The sequence below is a fragment of the Hemitrygon akajei genome, chromosome 21, assembly GCF_048418815.1.
Source record: "Hemitrygon akajei chromosome 21, sHemAka1.3, whole genome shotgun sequence".
Lineage (NCBI taxonomy): Eukaryota > Metazoa > Chordata > Chondrichthyes > Myliobatiformes > Dasyatidae > Hemitrygon > Hemitrygon akajei.
The window spans coordinates 57,265,121-57,289,284 of NC_133144.1; the positions used below are offsets into that span (position 1 = coordinate 57,265,121).

A 24,164-nucleotide genomic window follows, 5' to 3' on the forward strand; every position below is an offset into this window, starting at 1 on the left:
ATTTCAGTCTCTGAAGCCAATGTGAGAACATCCTTCAGGAGAATGAACTCCTGGAAACCAACCAGACCAGATGGGGTACCTGGCCAAGTACTAAAGACCTGTGCTGATCAACTGGCTGGAGTATTCTCTGAGATCTTTAACCTCTCACTTCAGCAGTCTGAAGTACCCATTTGCTTCAAGCAGGCTTCAATTATACCAGTGCCTAAGAAGAACGTGGTAACCTGCCTCAATGCCTATCATCCAGTGGTACTTACATTCATAGTGATGAATTATTTTGACAGTTTGGTGAGGAAACATCAACTCCTGCCTGAGAAGACACTTGGATCCATCCCAGTTTGCCTACCGGTCCACAGCAAATGCCATCTCATTGGCTCTTCATTCAAGCTTGGAACACCTGGACAGAAAAGATGCATACATCAGGATGCTTGTTATCAGCTTGGCATTCAATACTGCCACACCCTGAAAACTAATCAATAAGCTTCAAGGCACTGGACTCAATACTTCCTTCTGCAGTTGTGTCCTCGATTTCCTCACTGCAGACCCCAATCAGTTTGGATTGGCAACAGCATCTTCTCCACAATCTCCACCAGCACAGACACACCACAAGGCTGTGTACTTAGCCCCCTGCTCTACTCACTTTATACTTAGGACTGTGAGACTAAACACAGCCTGAATGCCAGATTTTAAGTTTGCTGATGATACCACTGTCATTGGCCAAATCAGAGGCGGTGAAGAATCAGTATATAGGAGGGAGATTGAAAATCTGGCTGAGTGGTGCCACAGGAACAACCTCTCACTCAATGTCAGCAAGAGCAAGGAGCTGATTATTATAGGAGGAGGAAATCAGAGGTCCATGAGCCAGTCCTCATCGGAGAATTAGTGGTGGAGAGGGTCCGCAACTTTAAATTCCTCAATGTTATTAGTTCAGAGGACCAGTCCTGGACCTAGCATGTGTGCACAATTATGAAGAAAGCACTTCTACTTCCTTTGAAGTTTGTGAAGATTTGGCATGACATCTAAAACTTTAAGTTCTATGGATGTATGGTGGAAAGTGTATCGACTGGGTGCATCAGAACCTGGTATGGAAACACCAATGGTCTTGAACAGAAAATCCTATAAAAAGTACTGGATATGGCCCAGTCCATCACAGGTAAAGCCCTCCCCACCCGTGAACACATCTACATGGAGCATTGTTGCAGGAAAGCAGCTTCCATCAATAGTGAAAATTCATGCTCTCTTCTCACTACTGCCAAAGAAGTAGGAAGAAGGTACAAGAGCCTCAGGACTCACACAGCCAGGTTCAGGATCAGTAATTACCCCTTAACTATTAGGTTCTGAACCAGATGCGATAACTTCACTGAACTTTACTTGCACCCCCCCCCCCCATCCCCACTGAACTGTTCCCAGAATCTACGGACTCACTTCTAAGTACTCTTCATCTCATGTTGTTGGTATTTATTGTTTGTTTATTTTTGTGTTTCGTGTTTGCACAGTCTGTTGTCTTTTACATGTTGGTTGTCCGCCCCTTTGGTGTGATTTTTCATTGATTCTATTTTGGTTATTGGATTTATTGAGTAATGTTATGTTTTGTAATTTCAAAACATTAAACTAATTCAAAGGAGGACTCTGGAGTCTGAAATGTGGGTTTAGCTTCGAGTGAGGCACGTATGTATCACACGGTTGCGTGATGGCATGTGCAATTCATGTATTTATACATATAATCCATAATGTATTATTTAAATGAACAAGAATGCTTCATCAAGCTTATATATGCACACACAAGATTACTCAAATATTACTGTACTTAAATATTAAATACACAACAAATATCTCTTCTAGAAAATGAATCTCAGGGCTCTATATGGTGGGATATTTGTACTTTGATAATAAATTTACTTTGAACTTTAATTCCCACATTCTCATCTCCATTGTTCCCAGTAAAAAAACTATCACTTTTGAACTTTGCAATGTCTTTTTATTCTTGCAATTTAATTTCAATTATTTATCCAATATTATCTATTCCATTCGATTTTCACTTGAAGATTACATCATACACTTAGTGGCAACTGTGTCAGGAACAGGAGTGAAACCCAGTGGGTTCTATGGCTGCTGGAGCCCATCCACTTTAAGGTTCGAAATGTTGTACATTCAGAGATGCTGTGCTACACACCGTTGTTGTAAATGTGTGGTTATTTGAGTTACTGTCACCTTCCTGAATCAATCTGGCCATTCTCCTTGGACCTCTCTCATTAACAAGCCATTTTATCCACAGAACTTCACTCACTGGTTGATTTTTGTTTCTCGCACCATTTTCTATAAATTCTAAAGATTGTTCTGCGTAAAAATCCCAGGAGATCAGCAGTTTCTGAGATACTTAAACCAGTCTGTCTGGCACCAATTATCATTCCACGGTCATAATCACTTAAATCACATTTCTTTCCCATTCTGTTGTTTGACTATCAACTGAACCTCTTGACCAAGTCTGTGTGCTTTTATGCTTTGATTTGCTGCCACTTGATTGACTGAATAGATATTTTCATTAATGAGCTGGTGTACAGATGATGAAATGGCTAGTGTGTGTAGGTAACCCTTTGGTAAGGCTCCCTCTACAGTGGAGTTGGTTACGTGTCACTTCTCCCCATAGCCTGAGTGACTATACAACATGTGGTCCAGCCATGGATTTGTCATTAATTGCTATGAGGTTTTTAGGTGCATATGTTTTTTTGTAAATAACATAACCTCCAGTACAAACTTAAATTTTACCATCATCTGGCATAACATTAGGTAAGATTAATTTTTAAAAATAATTTGTATCAGCATTTCCTTAAAACTGCGAAAAGAGTTCATAGTATGTGGAAATATCTGATATTATTGCCAAAGTATCTGAGAAATTGGTAAACTGGTAAATCAAAAAGGTGGCATCCATTATTCTGCCCAGGATAGGAACATAGAAACAAAGAGAAATCTACAGCACAATACAGGCCCTTCTGCCCACAAAGCTGTGCCGAACATGCCCCTACCTTAGAAATTACCTAGGGTTACCCATAGCCCTCTATTTTTCTAAGCTCCATGTACCTATCCACAAATCTCTTAAAAGACCCTATTGTATTAGAAAGGATATGCCCTTTCACATCACTCCCATCAGAGAGGACATACTGGAGCCTGAAGACACACACTCTATGATTTAGAAACAGCTTCCTACCATCTGCCACCAGATATCTGAACGGACATTGAACCCATGAGCACTACCTCTTCTGTTCTCTTCTTGTACTACCTACAGTACGTTTTATTCATTGCACTATAGGGCAGCTGCAAAATAAATGATAATGAATTTCAGGTTGACATCTATATGAACTTTGATAATAAATCTGATTATAATTAAAATTGGTTTTTTAAAAAAAGGCAAATTATTCTGATATGTCTAATCACTTGAAGATTCATCAGGTTAATTAAATTGTTCCAGATTTGATACAAGAGCGACTAGATATGGCAAAGTGCTTGGGTGCCTCTGCTATCTTTAAAGTAGAAAAGAATACCTGCCCTCGGGACGTGGCTCAGAAGGTGAAGAATGCTCTGTGTGGCATGCCAGATGTAACTATTGAGTGTACCGGCGCAGATCAAAGTGTTCAGACTGCTGTCTGTGTGAGTATTAAAGTCGTAGGACTGGTGCATATATGGTCAAAGCTGTACACGATTAGCTGTGGGTTACATTGTCCTGACTTATGAATTGGTCATTTTCCTGTTTGCTGAAGTCTATTTGGTCAGTTTTGTACCTGGTTTACATCTTGACTTGATAACTTGGAACTAAGCTCACCGCTCATGGGTTGCTCATTATCACAACCATTGTTCCTTCATTAAAGATCACCTTTAGACCATAGGGCATAGGAACTGAATTAGACCATTCAGCCTGTCAAGCCTGTCCCACCACTCCATCATGGCTGATTTATTATCCTTCTCAACATCATTCTCCTGCCTTCTATCCATAACTTTTGATGCCCTGACTAATCAAGAACCTATCAACTTCCACTTTAAATATAGCCAATAACTAGGTCTCTGCAACCGTCTGTATCAATGATCCTACATCTTCCGAACTTACATCACCTCTTTCTGATTTGATTTCACATTTTACCAACACAGCAACCCTATCCTGGTGCCTAGATGCTTGTCCTTTTGATACAATGTATATCCTTTGAATGTTAAGCTCCAAGCTATGATCTTCTTTCAGCCATGATTCAGTGATGCCCATAACGTCATACCTGCCAATTTCGAACTGTGCTACAAGATCGTCTACCTTATTCCATATACTATGTGCATTCAAATATAACACCTTCAGTTCTGTTTTCATCAGCCTTTTTGATTTCTTTTCTCTCATGTTATACTTCAATTCAGCCCACTGACTGCAATCTTTCCCCATCATCTGATTTCCTTCCTCACAGTCTCAATAGATGCTGTATCTGCTTGTATACCAACTGTCCCATCTTCAGCTCTATCACACTGGGTCCCATCTCCCTGTCAAATTAGTTTCAACCCTCCCCAACCTGCCCATAAGCATATTCATGCTCTTGAGTTCAGTTGTAACCCTCCCATTTTGTATAGGGCATACCTTTCCCAATGATCCAGAATTAAGAAATCCACAATGAAGAGATCCCAATGATCCAGAATTATGAAACCCTGCTCCCTGCACCACTTCCTCAGCCGTGCATTCATCTGCCAACTCATCCTATTCTGACTCTCACTGGTGTATAGTACAGGTAGCAATCCAGAGATTACGACCCTTGAGGTCCTACTTTTCAGCTTTCTACCTATCATCCTATATTCTCTCTTCAGGTCTGCATCCCCTTTCTTACCTGCGTCATATGTACTCTACACTGGCTGCCTATTCCCTTTCTCTCTCCCGACAGTCACCCAGCTACCTGCCTCCTGCAACTTAGGAGTGACTACCTTCCTGTAGCTCCTATGTATCACTTCCTCATTCCCCTGTATGAGCCAAAGATCATCTAGCTGTGCAGCTCCAGTTCCTTAACACAATCTCTAAGGAGCTGCAGCGCAGTGCACTTCGTGCAGATGTAGCTATCAGGAAGACTGGAGGTCTCCCAGAGTTCCCACTTCTCACTAATCCTAGATCCATTCTCAACACACTAGCTATATGCTAATTGAAAAAGAAAGAGAAAAAAAAACTTAGTAGAAACCTACTTGGAGCCTCTCTGCTCTCGCCAAAGCCTTTATTCGTCATATACACTTATATTTATTAGGAATTTGCTGCAGTGTTTTAATCAGGTTGCAACACGCAACAAAAAAAAATGCTCAACAGTTGTAGAGGATAAATAACTTTGTTTTTTATATAATTAGAGGTTAAAATAAAATATGTATAAATATATATGTATGAATATGTATTAACAATGTAAATAGCATAAAAAGTGGTTTAAAGTGTTTTAAAAGTGAAAAAGGATCTAGTACTTTAAAGTGGTTTAAAGGCAGATACAATAAGAACATTTAAAAAAAGGCTTGTATAATAGAAAAATAGCGGGCTATGCAAGAGGAAATAGTTTGATCAATCTTAGAGTAGGTTAAAAGGTTGACACAACATTGGGCCAAAGGGTCTGTACTGTGCTGTTATGTTTTATGATTACAGTGCAGTGTAGTGGTGGGGTAATAAAGGGGAGCTTTTGGGAAAGTTTGCAGGGTTATCTCGTAATGTTAGTACAAACTTATGTATGTATTCACTTAATTTTGACATGAACATTACATAGATCTCTGGGATTCTCTAATGATAAAACTTGATATCATAGTTGTGCTGCCACTATTTCCGTCTTGAAGAACTATTTGGTGAGCCACTAAATATCCTGCACTGTTCCACCTGGTGGTTCCCACCGATGTATCATTGGGACATTTACCGTTTCTCTATACTGGCTTGTTACAACATCATCTGAAAGCACATTGTGTGTTTTATCACATAGCCTAATGATATCAAGATCTATCTTACCATTTAATTTGAGCCTCTTAGCTGTATCTAAAATGTCAAACAGCTTTCTGATACTTGGAGGTAGATGAGCTGAAACTTCCCCTATTTTTGGTTCCCAACAGACTTTTTCCAACCACTGCCTTTTGGCCGTTTACCATGTAACTGTTGCTTCAGATCATATATCCATGTTGTGGTTATACATTATAATCTGCTTCCCAATTTCTGTCAATTTTTCCCTCATTGACCTTAAAAAGGAAACATGGTGGTAAGCAGTAAATTCCAAATATTATGTACATTCAGGTACAGAAGGTACCTCTTGTTCCTAATAAAGTGGCCACTAAGTGTGTACTTTCATGGTCTGCTGCTAGTGCAGCTCATCTACTTCAAGCTTTGATGTACTGTGCATTTAGAGAAACTCTTCTGCACACCACTGTTGCAATATGTGGTTAATTGAATTACTGTTGCCTTTCTGTCAACTTGAATCAATATGTCCATCCTCCTCTGACCTTTCTCATTAAAAAGGCATTTTCACCAACAGAACTGCCTTTCACTGGATTTTTTATGTCTAGAGACTGTTGTGCATGAAAATCCCTGAGATATTCAAACCACTCTGTCTGGTACCAAAGTCATTTAGATCCCATTTGGTATGAAAAACAACTGAACCTCTTGACTTGTCTGCATGCTGTCTGCTTTTATGCATTGAGTTGCTGCCACCTCATTGGCTGATTAGATATTTGCATTAATGAGCAGGTGTACAGGTGTCTCAATAAAGTGGTCTTGAGTATATAGTTTTAGAAGCAGTTTTTAAGTGCTGGGTGTGTCAACATCTCTGAAGATCTATCCTGGGCTCATCATATTGATGAAATTATGAAGAAGACACATCAGCAGCTATGTTTCATTAGGAGTTTAAGGAGATATGGTATGTCACCACAGGCCAATGTTCCCTCCAGGGTGTGCCATGTATACACACACACACACACACACACACACACGCACACACACACGCACGCACACACGCACGCACGCAGGCACGCACACTATATTTCATGATCATACACAGTCACATTTCCTTTTCAGGTTTCTGATGTGGACAGTGTTGACAACGTGGAGTTTGCAGTGATTTGTCTGCATTTAGAACTGGCTTCCTTATACTGTTTTTATTTAAGAAATTATTCTGAGTGCACATGTTGTTGTCACTGGGCAAAAAATTGCACAAGATTTTTGCACACACTGCTCATTACAAATTAGAAGGAATGTTGCCATAGGCTCTAGAAAACTTCCACAGATATACCACGGAGAGCATTGTAACTGGTGGCAGCACCGCCTAGTATGGTGGAGCAACTGAACAAGACTGGAAAAAGCTGCAGAGCATTGTAAATTCAGCCAGCTCCATCATGGGCACTAGCCTCCCCAGCGTTGAGGATATTTTCAAAAGGTGATACCTCAAGAAGGCAGCATCTATCATTAAGGACCCCCATCACCCAGGGTATACTTGTTTCTTATTATTTACCATTAGAGAGTAGGTACAAGAACCTGAAGATACAGCTTCTTCCCCTCCGCCATCAGATTTCTATATGGTCAATGAACCAACCCATGAACACTACCTCACTATTTTTGGTCTCTCTTTGCACTAATTTAATTTAATTTTAATATACATTTCTCATTATAATTACAGTATAGTAATTATTATGTATTGCACTTCAGTGCTGCCACTGAACAACAAATTTCATGACATATGTCAGTGATATTAAACCTGATTTTGATTCTGAATTAAGAAATGTTTTTTATTCCGAGTTCTTGCCCCATTTTTTTCAGGCTACTAAGCCGGGAGGAGTACTAGTTATGGTTGGCATGGGCTCATCATCTATAAATACCCCTATGTTAACGGCAATAACCCGGGAGCTGGACATACGAGGATCTTTCAGATACTGCAACACGTAGGTACCAAAGAAAATATGATATACAACTAAATAAATATTCACTCATTTTGTAGCCAATGGCTTTTGCTGTAAAATTTAGAGTTACATAGGATTTTATTTACTAATGTTTCTGGTTCTCTCAAGTTTCCCCCATTCTTTTATTTTATCCTATCAACATTTTTCTATACTATCCTCCCTTTTGTGTCAATTACCGTTCCATTACGTGCAATTTTTTTTTAACAGTTCCTCAGTCTCTCTTGTGTTTCATGTTTTCTGTACACTCTGGGCAAGCAATTTTCCCCTGAATACCTTTGTGAATTAATTACCCAGTTTCATGCTCTTTACAAGTGGAATAATCTTTTCTAGATCTTAAATTATGTAAACAATTTAATTCACATACAGTGGTACTTTAGATTTAAGTTATTATTTCATTATCATGGAGCTTACACTGGGTAATGTTGTTTACAGTGCATCAATGGATTAGACCAACTATAAAACATTTCTTGAAAACTGAGAGTTATTGCTGTGGATTCTCAATCAACTTAACACATGGAATTATTTATGAGTTTCTATTTACTTTAATATTTAAAATTGAAAACCTATTATTTGACTGAGGGATTACAAGGCCATTAGACATTGGAGCAGAATTAGGCCATTCAAGTCTCTCCACCATTCCATCATTGCTAATTTATTATCCCTCTCAACCCCATTCTCTTCCTTCTCCCCATGACCTTTGACATGCTTACTAATCAAGAATCTATCAGCCTTCACTTTAAGTGACTTGGCCTCTATAGCCATCAGTGGCAGTAAATTCCACAGATTCACCACCCTCTGGATAAAGAAATTTCTCCTCACCTCTGTTCCAAAGGACCATCTTTCTATTCTAAGGATTTAAACCTCTAGTCCAAGACTCTCCCTCTATTGGAAAATCCCCTCCATGTCTACTCTCCGAGGTACCACCACCTTGAGAACCTGAGTGTGATGCTGCCTGCAGCTTTGCGCCTGGTAGATCACCCATGGCTGTAAGGTCAAGGGGGAGGAGTCAGTTGAAGCGCAGTCCAACCAAGACCTCAACAGCAGAGCAGGCAGAAGATGGTGGTAAATTAGAGTGTCATGAATCTCGGAACTATGAGGACCACCGCAACAGCTGTGAAGGGGGAGGGGGGAGGTTGCAGCAGAAGATGCCCCCCAATCATCTTGGTCTCCATGTCATTGGATTCTGGCTCTATCTCTGTCAAGGACCATGTGGTGGCTGCTTGTGCATCAATCTCCTCATGTTAAAAGACCTCACACACAGGAATTTCTCCTGGTTTGGTAATCCAATCAACCAACTTGGACAAAGCCCGTTGGCGATCAGGAAATGGTGACAGGGGCAGGACAGTGAAGTCTGGGAGCTCCCAGCCACAACCTGGAACACAGGCTTTGGGTGTTAGATACAGTCGTCTTGCTCTTGGATTGAGGCAGATGGAGCTTTTCGACAACTGCACCCGTGACTGAGCAGCCCTATTCAAGATGCACTCTACTCACCCCATATGGGGAAAGGGCTAGAAAAGGTGCCCTAAAATTAGCCTGCCTCTTCACTTCTGACTGGATTACCACGTCCACAGAGATCACCAAACTGCAGTTTGAAACAAAAGCATATAAATTTTGGAGCCTGGAATGTGCAGACACTTATTGTCAGCAAAATCAGTGATTGTCCTGAAAAGCGTACTGTCATCATCTCGAGAGCTGAGAAGATCAGTAACAACCAAATGGCGACAGCTGTGAGTGTCTACGCTCCAACCCTAGACTAACCAGACAATGTTAAGGAGACCTTCTACGCTGGCCTAGACTGCATACTATCAGATATTACCAAGGAAGATAAAGTCATTCTTCTTGGAGACTTCAATGCTAGAGTTGGCAGGGACAGCAACTGCCAGAAAGGCACAATTGGGAAGGAAGGTATTGGCAACATCAATTCCAATTGAGTGCTCTTACTCTCCAGGTACACTGAGCATGATCTGTCCATTACCAACACCCTTTTCCGCCAGAGAAATAAGGTGAAAATTTCATGGATGCATCTCTATTCAAAGACTTGGCATCTTATAGATGGCGCCATTATTTGGAGGAGGGATCGCAGAGAGGTAAAGAATACAAGAGCGAAGATTAGTGCTGATGATGGCCGGACTGACCATTGGCTTATTCACTCACAAATAACCATCAAAATCACACGGAAGAATAAAATGCAAAAGAAGCTGAGTTGTCCCAGGTTCAACATCAAACGCCTAAAATACACAGTGTAGGTACAACATCTTCAGGCTACCCTTTCTGAAAGACTCCCAAAGTAGTATCCGGAGGGCACTGAAGCACACTGGACCACATTGAAGACTACCATCCATGATACTTGTGAAAACATCATTGGATACAAGACCAGGATAAACAAAAATTGGTTTGATGAAAGTAACAATGAATTAGAAGAGCTAATCAACAACAAAAGGAAAGCTTTTTGTGCCTGGCAGAAGGACATCAACTGCAAGGTGAAAAGAGAAGCCCACTCCAAAGCTAAGGTCATAGTCCAGCGTAGAGTAACAGAAATAAAGAATCGGTGGTGGACTGAGAGGGCCCTAGAAATACAGCAGCTTGCTGACTCTGGTGGTATCAGGGGTTTCTTTATTGCCACCAAGGCAGTGTATGGCCCAAACCATCATGGCCTAAACCACCTTTGCTCCAAAGATGGACAAGGGCTGCTAAAGGATAATGATGCCATCAATTATTGATGGAAGGAACACTTTCAGGAGCTATTTAATCATAATGCCACTGCTGACATTGAAGTCATCAACCAGCTCCCACAATGACCCATGACGAGGACATGAGTAAGCTTCCTAGTATCAAAGAGGTGCAGACAGCTTACAAGAAATTGAGGAACAACAAGGCCACTGGGCCTGATGGAATTCCAGAAGCAATCCTCAAGGAAGGTGGTACAGAACTTTTAAATCATATCCATAACCTACTTGTCAAGACACTTCAAAAAGGATGACAAAGCTGACTGCAGAAACTATAGAGGCATCTCCCTCCTCTCTACAACAGGAAAGGTACTCACCCAAGTTTTATATGATTGGCTTTCACCTCTGGCAGAAGATCTCCTGATTGAGTCTCAGTGTGGTTTCCGTCTGGCCAGAAGAACATCAGACATGATATCTTACTGCATGTCAATTGCAGGAGAGAGCCCAGGAACAAAATTGCCCACTTTATATGGCCTTCATAGACCTTGTAAAAGCACTTGACTCAGTAAATTGTCCTGCCCGTTGGCAAGTACTGTCCAAACTCAGGTGCCCAGAGGAATACCTTAAGGTCCTGCAGCTCTTACACAGTGATATGAGTACAACAGTCCTCAGCAACAGTGGCTCTGAAACAGCACCTTTTAAGATTGAGACCGGGGTCAAATGGGTGCATCATTGTCCCCAATTCTGTTTGTCATTTTCATTGCAACCATTCTTCATTGCACAGGCCAAGGCCTCCTACAAGGAGTCCAGATTCTCTATAGGACAGATGGAGGGCTCTTAACCTTAACAGGTTCAAGGCAAAGATCAAGGTGTCAACTACTTCCATCATGGAGGTCCAATAGGCAGATGACAACGCCATCGTAGCTCAACTTGAGGAGAATCTGCAGTGTATAATGGATGCTTTTGCCAGAGCATACAAGCTTCTGGGACTTGATCTAAACATCAGGAAGACCCAAGCCCTGCTCCAGATCAAGCTCCTAAACCTCTAACCATCCAAGTTGACAACATCCCTCTGGAGAACACTGATCATTTCCCATATCTTGGCAGCCTTCTTTCTTCAAGAGTCAACATTGACCTTGAAATAAATCGCAGAATAGGCTGTGCAAGTGGAGTTTTCGCTAGGCTGAGAAAGAGGATTTTTGAAAATTGGGATATCAAGACCAACACTAAGCTTCTGGTCTATAAAGCTATAGTCCTCCCCTCCTTGCTATATGGAGTGGAGTTAAGGACAACATACAGCTGGCATATAAAATCCCTAGAAACTTACCATCAAAGATACCTCCAAAAATCTCTGAGAGTTAGCTGGAAGAACAGCCGTAGTAACCCCAGCATCCTGGAGGAAGCTAACATTAACTCCATAGCCACAATCGTGATGGGTCAGCCACATCATCTGTATGCCTGATTCCCGCCTCCCTGAACAACTCCTGTTCAGCCAACTCAAGGATACAAAGTGTACTCCTGGAGGGCAGAAAATGCATTTCAAGAACAATATCAATTCCCAATTCAACCTGAATGGATGGGAGAAATTAGCACAGGATAGGAAAATCTGGGGAAAGATTGTCTATGAGGGGACTGCACAGCTCAAAGAATACCTCCATCGTGCCGCAGAGACTAAGTGGCTTCAATGTAAGAAGAGATGGGGAAAGACCCATATAGCTACCTCCACCACCACTTCAATGATCTACACCTATCTTCACTGCTACAGGACTTGTGGATCACGGATCAGCCTCCTCAGTCATCTCAAGACCCACAAGTGACCAGATCAACCACCAGGAGAAGAAACATACTTGATTACGAGTGATCGCTGATGATGATGAGACCTTTCAATGTTCGAAAGGTTTCAATGAGATTCACCCCTCATCCTTTTAACACCATCAAGTACAGGTCCAGAGACCTTTATAAGTTAAGCCATTCATGTCGTGAACCTTCTGTGGCCTCTCTCCATTGCCAGCTCATTGTTTCTTAGATAAGTGGCCCAAAACTGTTCATTATACTCCAAGAGCAGTCTGATATTGATTGCCTTATAAAGCCTCAGCATTACATCCTTGCTTTTATATCTGTTTATTTACAGCATTTCCATTATCTTTAGAGGGGCAAGATGCTTTTCTATCCATGTATTTCTGCACAAATATTTTTCTTTTGGAGGTGCTTGTTTCACATATTTACATGCTTGTAGGAAAAGTTTTAATTTCAAGCGTTCATAAAAAGCCAGAGTCCATAAGTTAACAAACCTATTCAAGTGTACCTGATTCTGGCATTCTATTTTGTAATTGCTACCAGCCACCTGAACACTAAATAGAGAAAAAACCCTAGAGAGTAAGCAGAGGGTGGCATTACATTTATGGGAGGCTAACAGAATGGCCATCAGGAAATGAAATCTGATAACAGACATACAATGCTAAGTCTAGAAGCCTTTCTCTCTCCCTGTTCGTGAGGCTGTGCCCTGGTGCTGTGGTTAAAAATGTACACACCTCAGTCATCGTGACTTTAGGAAACATGGATCTTAAACAGTAATTCTGGATGCAAGGAAATATAAAATGGTGGAAACAATACAAAATAATTCTCTAAGATAAAATGCTACGTATAAATTTTTGGTATTAAATAACTTTATCGTTACCAGGTACCCATCATCTACAGTGATCGGGAACAAGCTACATGAATACATTGAGAACAGTTCAGAGACTGGGTCTCCAGTGGAATATTATTCATACCCTATCTCCCCAAAATTGATCCACCAGCTACAAAACAGAAGTCAGGGGTGTCATGGGATAATTTTCCTTTGCTTGAATGAATGCATTTCAACCAGCAGGAAGGAGTTTAAAATGATACAAAAGAAATCAGTCCATTTGATTGGCACAATCTCCAAAGTTCATTCCCATCAGTTTCACGCACTGTGATAACAGAGTACACACACCATCAACAAATATGCATTGCTACAGTTCAGCAAACCCTCTGTGGCAATGAACGGTTCATTCACCGTCAAGTTGTACATTCTCCTGACCTGGAAATATGTCACTATACTTTCATTATTGATTCATACAGATTAAATTATTACACAGTGCGCTAAAATAGTACAAGGTAAAACAATAACAAAATGCAGCATAAAGTGCAACGCCTACCGAGAAAATGCAAAGCAGGCAAACATTAAGGTGTAAATTAATTACAAGGTAGATTGTGAAGTTAAAGAGTCCATCTTATTGTAATAAGGAATAGCCTTAAATAGCACGGTAGAAGCTATCCTGGAGCCTGGTGGTACGTGCTTTCAGGCTTTTTTATTTTCTCCCTGATGAGAGAGGGGAGAAGAGGGAATGTCTGGAGTGGGGTCTTTTGATTATACTGGCTGCTTTACTGAGGCAGCGAAAAGTGGAAAGAGTCCGTGTGAGGGAACCTGGTTTCCACTTCTGAATTCTGCTGCTGGTTTCTGGGATGGATCATTATCCTGGTAGTCCCCAGAGCACAGGATGAACATCTTCATCACATGATCTCCAGTGGTTTGAGTCTCATCATCATCTTCCTAGGACAATTAAGAATGGGAAATAATGCCATCATTATCAAAAAATCCCACTTTTTGTAAAGAAATAGAAAAATCTTTGTGATTTCCAAAATTCCAAGATGGCGGCGCGACGCAGCTTGCAGCGGCCACTCCTGAGCTGATTATCTGTTATTTGTGAAGTGGGGTGCCATGCGCAATCATAATTGATTGAAAACGGACGTGGGAGCATGGAGAAACATCGGAAAATCTCCAGGAAGACCTTCTTCGTTGCTGCTGCTGCTGTGAGGTCCGGGACTCTGCTGGGAAGAACAGGCCCCCAGTCCTCGGGGTCGCGTTGCCGATGGCCGTTGGCGGGGTCGTCTTAATATGCTCGGCAGAGGATGGTGCTCGGAGAAGCTGTGCCGGAGGGATGGTCGTCGGATCGAAGGTTCGACGGACTCGGAGTCTGCTGCAGTCGGGTCGCTTTCGATGTGTGCTGCGTCTGCGAGGCTGGGTTCGACGGAGCTTTCATTGTGTGCTGCATCTGCAAGGCTGAGTCAGGTGGCGCTGTGGAAGTCCATAGTGGGGGTATTCCCTTCTGCTGCCGGCGTGGGATGGTGAGTCTGTCGGGACCCTGGGGACTTGTGGAAACTGTGTGGTGATTTCTTTTGAACTTATAGTCCTTTAACATCTTTGGACTATTTTTACTGTGCCCGTGGTCTGTTTTTTTTAATCAATTATGCTATTGTTTGCACTGTTGTAACTATATGGTTTTGTGCAGGTCTTGTAGCTTTAGCTTTTGGTCTTGTTTTGTCTGGTGGGTTTGGAGCTCCTTTCCGGGGAACGTGCTAAGACAGTAGCGCGATATTAATACGCAGCAGCCTCTCCAGACTCTGGATTGGGGATTGCCAAACGTTATGTGGATTTTCTAGTGTAGTCTGTTTTGTCATATGCTTTTGTGATATCATTCTGGAGGAACATTGTCTCATTTTTTAACTGCATTGCATTTGTGGTTTCTAAATGACAATAAACTGAATCTGAATCTGAATCTGAAATTCCACCTCATTTTAGTTATCTATGTTAAAAGAAGCCAGAAGTGATCAGTTATTTTTATTTGATTATCAATTCCACTTTAATGGGGAGGGTTACTGCTTCACTCAGATGATGCTGTGAATGTGGAATGAACTGTCAGCAAAAGTAGTGGATGCTGGTTTGAATTCAGCATTTAAGAGAAGTTTGGATAAGTACACGGATAGGAGGGCTACGGTGGGCTATATTCCAGATGCCGGTCAATGGGACTAGACAGAATAACAATTCAGCACAAACTAGATGGGCTGAAGGGCCTGTTTCTGTGCTGGACTCTTGCCTTGTACCTCTGCAGATTATATCTCCAAATATCCATCCATGTATTTCCTGATTGTGCTGAGGATTTCTGACAATGACTGCCAGACGCCATTACATATTATGCAAAGGAAGAACAGCACAAACATTAAAAACATTAAATATCTAACTTTTCATATTGTCAGTGGTATCTTCTAGGCTCCTGGTAAATAAATATCTAATTATGTCTTTGGGATTATTCATTCTAATATAGATGAATTAGCTGGTGTATACATTTTTTCTAAATTCCAGCTACAGTCCTGTAAGAAATCAAACTATCACTTAACCTTTTTGTTTTGTATCTTAGGTGGCCTACTGCAATTAACATGGTGGCCTCGCAGAGAGTAGACGTGAAGCCTTTGATCACACATCGCTTACCCCTGGAACAGGCCACAGAAGCGTTCGAGTTGGTGAAGAAAGGTGCAGCTCTCAAAGTGATTATGTTGTGCGAGGAGCAACAGAAGCAGCAGGAGGGAAACACACTGGAACAATGCCGACAGCAATGTCAGCAGCTGCTATTGCAGTGTCAACAGCAGTGCCAGCAACTGAAAAACCAGTGTGAAGATGGCCGCTCTTGAGTGTGCTTGTGCTCTTACGTTCAATATGAAGTGACATCTTTAGCACAGGCCTCGCTTGTTTTCTCCAATTAACAACTGTCCCAAGTCTGTAATAAACACACTGAATGATAGCATTTGTCCATGTATTATTTGGAAAAGTTTATGATTTCCTCTCAGATTTAATTTTTCCGTGTAGCAGTAGGTTGCACTTGTGTATATTAGCTCTTTAATATGTTAATCCTGCAGCATTTTAACAGGACTGATAACAGTGAAAATTTGAGCCAGAGAGAAGTTAGCCAGTGGACTAATCCTAGTAAAGAAAATAAGGAATCTGTAGATGCCGGAAAGAAAAATGGGGTTTGAGAGGACTGAACTAGATAGTACATTAACAAAAGCGGGCCACATATTGCAGATACTGAAAATAAACAGAATGCTGAAAACATTCTTTTTTCAGAGTCCTAACGAAGGGTCTCGACCTGCAACCTCATCTGTTTATTCCTCTCCATAGATGCTGCTTCATCTTCTGATGTCCTACAGCCTATTAAATATTTTTGAACTGCAAGCACTGTTGAAATGTAGAAATGTAACATCCAGTCTGTGCACTTCAGATGTTCAACACCTGCAGTTTGATTTTCATGTAATTCCTAATAGATAGGGATTTCATTCAGCAGTTACTAAGCTAGCTGAAGACAAAGAGACGGCAGATGCCAGAATATGGATCAAAAGAAGGATCTTAGTAGCAGAGCAGCATCTGTGAGGGGGATTAAGAGGTGTTGACACTTTGTATTTGTGGTGAACTACATATACCTGCCTGGACACGCCCCCCCCCCCCCACTGACTGCTCCTGTGGCTCCTCCCACAGACCCCGGTATAAAGGCGATTGGAGGCACAGCCCCTTCCTCAGACTCCAGGATGTTGTGTGGTGGTCACTTGCTGCTTGTTCTTTCTTCCAGCCAATAAAAGCCTATATCTCGCCTCACGTCTCTGAGAGTTATTGATGGTGCATCAATTTTATTGGCTGTAAGTTTTAAAACATGGAGAGTATTTTACGTCCGGAAAAATTAGACTTGGACCCTCAAGCTCCAGAAGCAGCTCTTGCCTTTGAACTCTGGCTTGCATGCTTCCAATCATACTTGGAAGTGATTCCCGTGACTGAGCCTGCCACAATGCACAAAATCCTCCTTTCCAGGGTCAGCCTGAAAGTATTCTCCCTTATCAGGGACCTGCCGACCTACCAAGGGGCACTGGATGCCCTCAAAAGACAGTACCTGCGGCCGGTGAACATCATCTACGCAAGACATCGTTTAGTGACATTGCGGCAGCGAACCGGCGAGTCAAGCGGTGAGTTTGTCCGAGCCCTACAGACATTCGTGCGGGCCTGCGACTGCAAGGGACTGACGGCGAAACAGCATGCGGAGCTCCTGGTATGAGACGCCTTCGTTACGGGGATCAGGTCAGTGTACGTGCGCCAGCGGCTGCTGGAAAATACCGATCTTACCTTACGCTCGGCGATCGAGACGGCCGACACGCTGGAGGCTGCTCTGCACAACGCTGATGCTGTCCAGCCGCGCGATCCCCCACTGGTTCTGTGGACGCTGCAGACCCCGCCACCCGCGAGTGAATCAACCTCGGCTGCTGCCAGTCGCGAGTCCACGAGCTCCCTGAAACCGACCACGGCTCCTGCCAGTCGCAAGTCTGCGCAGTGCTACTTCTGCGGACTCGAAAAGCACCCCCGAAAACGCTGCCCGGTCCGAGAAGCTACCTGTTCCAGCTGCGGAAAGAAGGGCCATTTCGCCAAGGTCTGTAAGTCTGAACCACGAGCGGGGTCGGGCAGCACTGCATGTGAGGCATGGGGGCCGCCATCTTGGTCGCCGCCATCTTGCCTGCCCGCCTTGTGCGAGACATGGGGGTGGCCATCTTTGTCGGTGCCACCTCGCCCCACCCCCGACCCACGGGTGCTTACCGGGCACCAAGACGCTGCTTCAACTCTGGCCTCCGTGACCCTCGACCAAAGTGCCCCACACCAGCTTGCAAGGTCAATGATGGACATCCTGGTGGAGGGGCACAGGACTAGCTGCCTGTTTGACACGGGCAGCACTGAGAGTTTTATTCACCCAGACACAGTGCAACACTGCAGACTCGTAACACGGCCGGTAAGCCAGAGGGTCACCATGGCTTCTGGGTCGCATTCCACAGACATCCGGGGGGGTTGTGTAGCGACATTGGTGGTGCAGGGCACAGAATATCGGGACTTTGCGCTACTGGTCATGCCTCAACTGTGCACGCCTGTGCTATTGGGGCTGGACTTCCAGAGCCACCTCAAAAGTGTGACTATGGCATATGACGGGCCCCTCCCACCACTCACTATCAGGAATCCTCAGTTTTGTGGGACTTCGTCATATACCCCGCTACTGACCACACACACACACCGACCCGCACATCCCACCCAGCACCATGCCGACAGCTGCACTACTGACACCACTTGCAGCCTCTCCACCCTCAAGATCCCTCCCCCACCGCTGTTCGGCAACCTGACCCCCGACTGTAAACCTGTGGCAACTAAATGCAGGAGGTACAGCGCAGGGGACAGGGCCTTCATTCAGTCGGAGGTGCAGCGGCTGCTCAGGGAGGGGATCATTGAGCCAAGCACAAGTCCTTGGAGGGCCCAGGTGGTCGCTGTTCGGAACGGGGAGAAAAATAGGATGGTCGTGGACTATAGCCAGACCATCAATAGGTTCACGCAGCTTGATGTGTACCCCCTACCCCGCATCGTGGATATGGTCAACCAGATAGCTCAGTACAAGGTGTACTCGACCATAGATCTGAAATCCGCTTACCACCAGCTCCCCATCCGCCCGGAGGACCGCCCCTACACTGCCTTCGAGGCGGGAGGCAGGCTCTATCATTTCCAGCGCGTCCCCTTCGGTGTCACGAATGGTGTCTCTGTCTTCCAGAGGGAAATGGACCTGATGGTGGACCAGTGCCAACTGAAGGCCACATTTCCCTATCTGGATAACATCACCATCTGTGGTCACGACTGGCCGGATCACAGCACCAACTTCCAACGATTTTTTCAAGTGGCCAAAGCCCTGAACCTTACTTATAACAGGGACAAGTGTGTGTTTGGAACCACCCGACTCGCTATCCTTGGGTATGTCGTAGAGAACGGGGTCATTGGCCCTGATCCAGACCGTATGCGCCCCCTGTTAGAACTCCCTCTTCCCACCATCCTCAAAGCCCTCAGACAGTGCCTGGGCTTCTTTTCCTATTACACCCAATGGGTCCCTCATTACGCAGACAAGGCCCGCCCCCTGGTCAAGTCCACCACATTTCCCCTCTCTGCCGAGGCCCGCGCGGCCTTCAGCTGCATTAAAGGGGACATTGCCAAAGCAACGATGCATGCGGTGGATGAGACCATTCCCTTCCAAGTAGAGAGTGATGCTTCGGACTTCGCGCTGGCTGCTACCCTCAATCAGGCAGGCAGGCCAGTAGCATTCTTCTCTCGTACCCTTCAAGGCCCTGAAATTCGGCACTCCGCGGTGGAGAAAGAAGCCCAGGCCATAGTGGAAGCTATTAGGCACTGGAGGCACTATCTTGCCGGCAAAAGGTTCACCTTGCTGACCGACCAACGCTCAGTTGCGTTCATGTTCAGCAACCAACAGCGGGGCAAAATCAAAAATGATAAAATTTTGCGGTGGAGAATAGAACTCTCCACCTACAACTATGATATCCTGTACCGGCCTGGAAGGCTCAATGAGCCCCCTGATGCCCTATCCCGGGGAGCTTGTGCCAGCGCGCAGCTCGACCAGCTATACGCCCTCCATGCAGATCTTTGCCACCCAGGGGTCACCTGATTTTACCATTTTGTGAAAGCCTGGAACCTGCCTTACTCCCTTGAGGACATCAGGACGATGACCAGGGACTGCCAAGTCTGCGCTGAGTGCAAACCGCACTTCTACCGTCCTGACAAGGCGCAACTTATCAAGGCCACCCGCCCCTTTGAGCGACTGAGTGTTGACTTTAAGGGCCCCCTTCCCTCCACCGACTGCAATGTCTACTTTCTCAACATTATCGACGAGTACTCGCAGTTCCCCTTTGCCATCCCCTGCCCCGGCACCACTGCCACATCCGTCATAAAAGCCCTGCGCCAGCTCTTCACTCTGTTCAGATATCCCTGCTATATCCACAGTGATAGAGGGTCCTCCTTTATGAGTGACGAGCTGCGCCAGTACCTGCTGGCTAGGGGCATTGCTACTAGTAGGACCACGAGCTATAATCCCTGGGGGAATGGACAGGTGGAGAGGGAGAATGCCACAGTGTGGAAGGCCACACTTTTAGCCCTTAAGTCAAAAGGGTTGCTGGTCTCTCAATGGCAGGAGGTCCTCCCCGAGGCACTCCACTCTATCCGCTCCCTGTTATGCACTTCCACCAATGCCACCCCTCATGAGCGACTCTTTTCTTTTCCCAGGAAGTCTGCCACTGGGACCACCCTACCAGCTTGGCTGATGTCCCCAGGGCCAGTGCTGCTCCAGAAACATCTGAGGAGCAATAAATACTCCCCAATGGTCGAGAGGGTTCACCTACTACATGCGAACCCCCAGTATGCCTACGTGGTCTTACCTGATGGGCGGGAGGACATGGTCTCCGTCTGCGACCTGGCGCCCGCAGGAGCAGCAAACCACTACCCTGAACACTCCATGGTAGCTATGAAACCTGTACCCAAGGTGACACCGCGCACACCAAGCCCTACACAGGCTCCTCACGACACTCCCGTACCGGGCGCCTCGCACACGCATGACGGATCACTGACGCCTAGTGGGCTGACACCTCCAGTCAGGCTGGAACCAGCACAACCACCGTCTCCGGTGCAATCACCACCGGCACCTGTGCAATCACTGCCGGTGCTACATAGATCGCAGCGACAGATTCGACCACCTGATAGACTTAACCTGTAAATATACTTGTAAGAAACTTTGCTCCATGGGGACTCTCTTTTAAAACAAAGGGGGTGTGAATGTGGTGAACTACATATACCTGTCTGGACACGCCTCCCCTGCTGACTGCTCCTGTGGCTCCTCCCACTGACCGCGGTATAAAGGTGATTGGAGGCACAGCCCCGGCCTCAGTCTCCAGGAAGTTGTGTGGTGGTCACTTGCTGCTTGTTCTTTCTTCCAGCCAATAAAAGCCTATATCTCGCCTCACGTCTCCGAGAGTTACTGATGGTGCATCAGTATTAAAACTGCATCTGACTGAGAGTGGAAAGAGGAGATAGCCAGCATAAAGAGGAGAGAGGGATGGGTGAGATAGGCCAGCTGGTGATAGGTAGACTGAGGGGTGTGGAGGATGAAGGGACAGATAGAGCCAGGTAGGGAGTGGAGTGGAATGAATGGAGTTGAGAGACAAAGGCAAGTAGGTGACAGGGGGAAGCTAAGAGAAAAAGGCAAATTAAACCTGTGTAGGTATGAAAGGCTGAAGATCAAAACAACTTCTGGAACGTGGTAAGCAGAAATACAAAGGCAACCAGTACTGGTATCTGAAAGTAAGGAAGGTGATAATCAGAACCATTAGGGAAGAGGTTGTGCCATCCCTTCTCAAAGTTTCTTCCAAGAAACTTTCAAGATGAGCATTCCTGAACATTTGAAATGCCCTTTTACATAGATATAAAGTACTACAGCACAGAATTCAGCCTGCCTAGTCTCATCTACCTGCACCTGGAGTATATCTCTCTAAACCCCTCCCATCCATGCACATAATCAAAATTCTCTTAAATGTTACAATTGAATCAACATCTACCACTTACTTTGGCAGCTCATTCCACACTCGCATTACTCTTTGCGTGAAGATTCCTTTGAGATGCCTTAAATAGTTCATCTTTCACCCTAAACCTATGACTTACAGTTCTAATCTTACCCAAAATTATGGGAAAAAGCTGGCATGCAGTCACCCTATCTATACCCCTACTAATTTTCTATATTTATAAAAGATCTCCCCTCATTCTTCAGCCTGATGCGGACACACGCATTCTCCCACCCCGGAAAGTACCCAGAGCAAGCAAGTGCTGACCCCAGTGTGGGCTTGGAGCTGGTGCACTTCTTCACCCCAGTGTGAGCCCAGACTGGACTGGACCCCCTTAAGATGTGTCCAACACCAGTCAAAGCTAAGATTTTTCGTTCATAGTGGATGTGTGGAACACCCTGCTAGGGCTGGTGGTAGAGGGAGATAAGTTAGGGAGAGTTAAGAAACTCTTACTTAGATAGACACACGGATGATAGAAAAAAATGGAGGACTATGTGGGAGGGAGAAGGGTTAGATTAATATTAGAGTAGCTTAAAAAGGTCTACAGAACATCTTAGGCCGATGGATTTGTATTGTTCTACATTTTTCTGTCTGTAGAGGGAAATAGACTATTGATATTTTGGGTGGAAACCCTTCATCTGGACTGAAGGTATATAGGGAAGAAAGTTACCATAAAGAACTGAGAGGTCTCAATGGCTCAGAGACTTTATGTCCTGCTTAGACTTTGAAAAGATTAGTTATTCACTTCTTAATTCGTACATAAAATTCCAAAAGGAATGTGGGGACCTTTTCTTGAATATTCTCATAATTCCCTTTTAGATTAAGGGTGCATCCCTCCCTTTTTTCTTTTGCATTTAAATCCCTTACTTCCAGCTTCTTACAGGTAAGATTTATGTTTTTTTTTATGTGTAAACATATTATAGTTCAGGTAGTAGGCAATATATCTTCTTGTAAATACAGCTCTGTCATGTTAAAAGTTCTGATTAACTTTTTTATATATCGTAAGGTTGGTTTGGAGTTGGGTAGTGGGAGGGTGGGGTGGTAACTAACTTTATACAATTCTACTATGGGTGCTTTTTCTTCATTGTTATGAACTTTACATTTGAAATATTGTTTTGCACTGTATAAACCTTATTTTACTATCTTTTTGTTTTGTCGCATTGTAGAAACTCATAAAAATTAATTTTAAAAAAGAACTGAGAGGTAGGGATGGAACAAAAGCTGTTAAGTGACTACTAATGGGTGGAAGAGAGATCCTGATGATCCTCTTAACAGTCCTCACACTTCTTTGTAAGGACGCGGTTAGATGCCTTGCAATTCCTGTACCTGTGTACCAGATGGTGATGTAGCTGTTCAGGGCACTCTCAAAGGTGTTCCTGTTAAAATTGGTTAGAAGGGATGAGGGGAGCATCACTCATCTCAGTCTCTTTGAAAAATGGAGACACTGCTGTGCTTTCTTGACCAAAGAAGTGGTGTTCAGAGACCTGAGATGATTCATTATGTGCATACCCAGAAACCTGAGAGTGCATATAGTTCTTTCCACGGTGGAGGCGTGTATGTGCAGTGGAGTGGTCAGCCTGCACCTTCGTAAAGTCCACAGTCATCTCTTTGATCTTGTCCATGTTGAGACTCAAGTTAGTGTACTAGCAACATTCACCTCTCCGTCCACCTTGCCTTATGTTATGAGTGATGGAAGTGAACACCCCATAGCTTTTGCATCACATTCCCTTATCACTGCAGAGAAAAATTACACACAGATTGACAGGGAGACCTTGAGTCAGGGCTGGGGTTTAAAATGTTTTAATCAGTACTTGTATGGGAGAGAGTTTACCATCATTACTGATCATCAACCACTAGTGGTTCTGCGGATTTTCAATCCTCAGAAGGGTGTTCCATGAACAGCAACAACACAAATGCAGAGATGGGCTCTGTTTCTTGGAAGACACGATTACAAGATTGAATTCAAAAGGACGATTAATCATGGAAATCCTGAGGATTGTCCCATTTGCTCATGGATGAGGAAGTACTAGAAAAATTTACAAAATAAGACACACCTCTTGATGTATTCTGCCTAACGCAAATCAAAAGTCTCTCTATTAAGGCAGAGATGATCCAAAGGTACACCAGAACAGACCCAACATGGTCACAAGTCTCCACAGCCACCCAGAATGGTTGGAATGTGCAGTAGAAACTGCAGTTTCCCCATTTTTACCAGCACTGCGATGAACTTGTCCTTGGTGGAGGTTGCCTTGTGTGGAGATTTGTACCATTCAACCTGAGAGCTAAAGTGTTGCAAGAGCTACATGCTGGCCATCT

General features: G+C 44.0%; 1 protein-coding gene and 1 long non-coding RNA gene across 2 annotated transcripts in view; one reads left to right on the plus strand and one right to left on the minus strand.

Moving 5' to 3' along the window:
* Positions 1-16,183, plus strand: part of LOC140714334 (sorbitol dehydrogenase-like) — a 45,961-nt gene extending 29,778 nt beyond the window's left edge. Inside the window, exons 7-9 of the mRNA XM_073025497.1 lie at positions 3,464-3,642; positions 7,778-7,899; positions 15,803-16,183. Of these exons, the coding sequence (XP_072881598.1) occupies positions 3,464-3,642; positions 7,778-7,899; positions 15,803-16,073 (572 nt within the window). The 3' untranslated portion in view covers positions 16,074-16,183. The remainder of the gene's footprint in view (positions 1-3,463; positions 3,643-7,777; positions 7,900-15,802) is intronic.
* LOC140714337 (uncharacterized) overlaps positions 1-24,164 on the minus strand; it is a 122,736-nt gene that overhangs the window by 58,076 nt on the left and 40,496 nt on the right. Inside the window, exon 3 of the long non-coding RNA XR_012095862.1 lies at positions 255-394. This is a non-coding gene — a long non-coding RNA (uncharacterized lncRNA). The remainder of the gene's footprint in view (positions 1-254; positions 395-24,164) is intronic.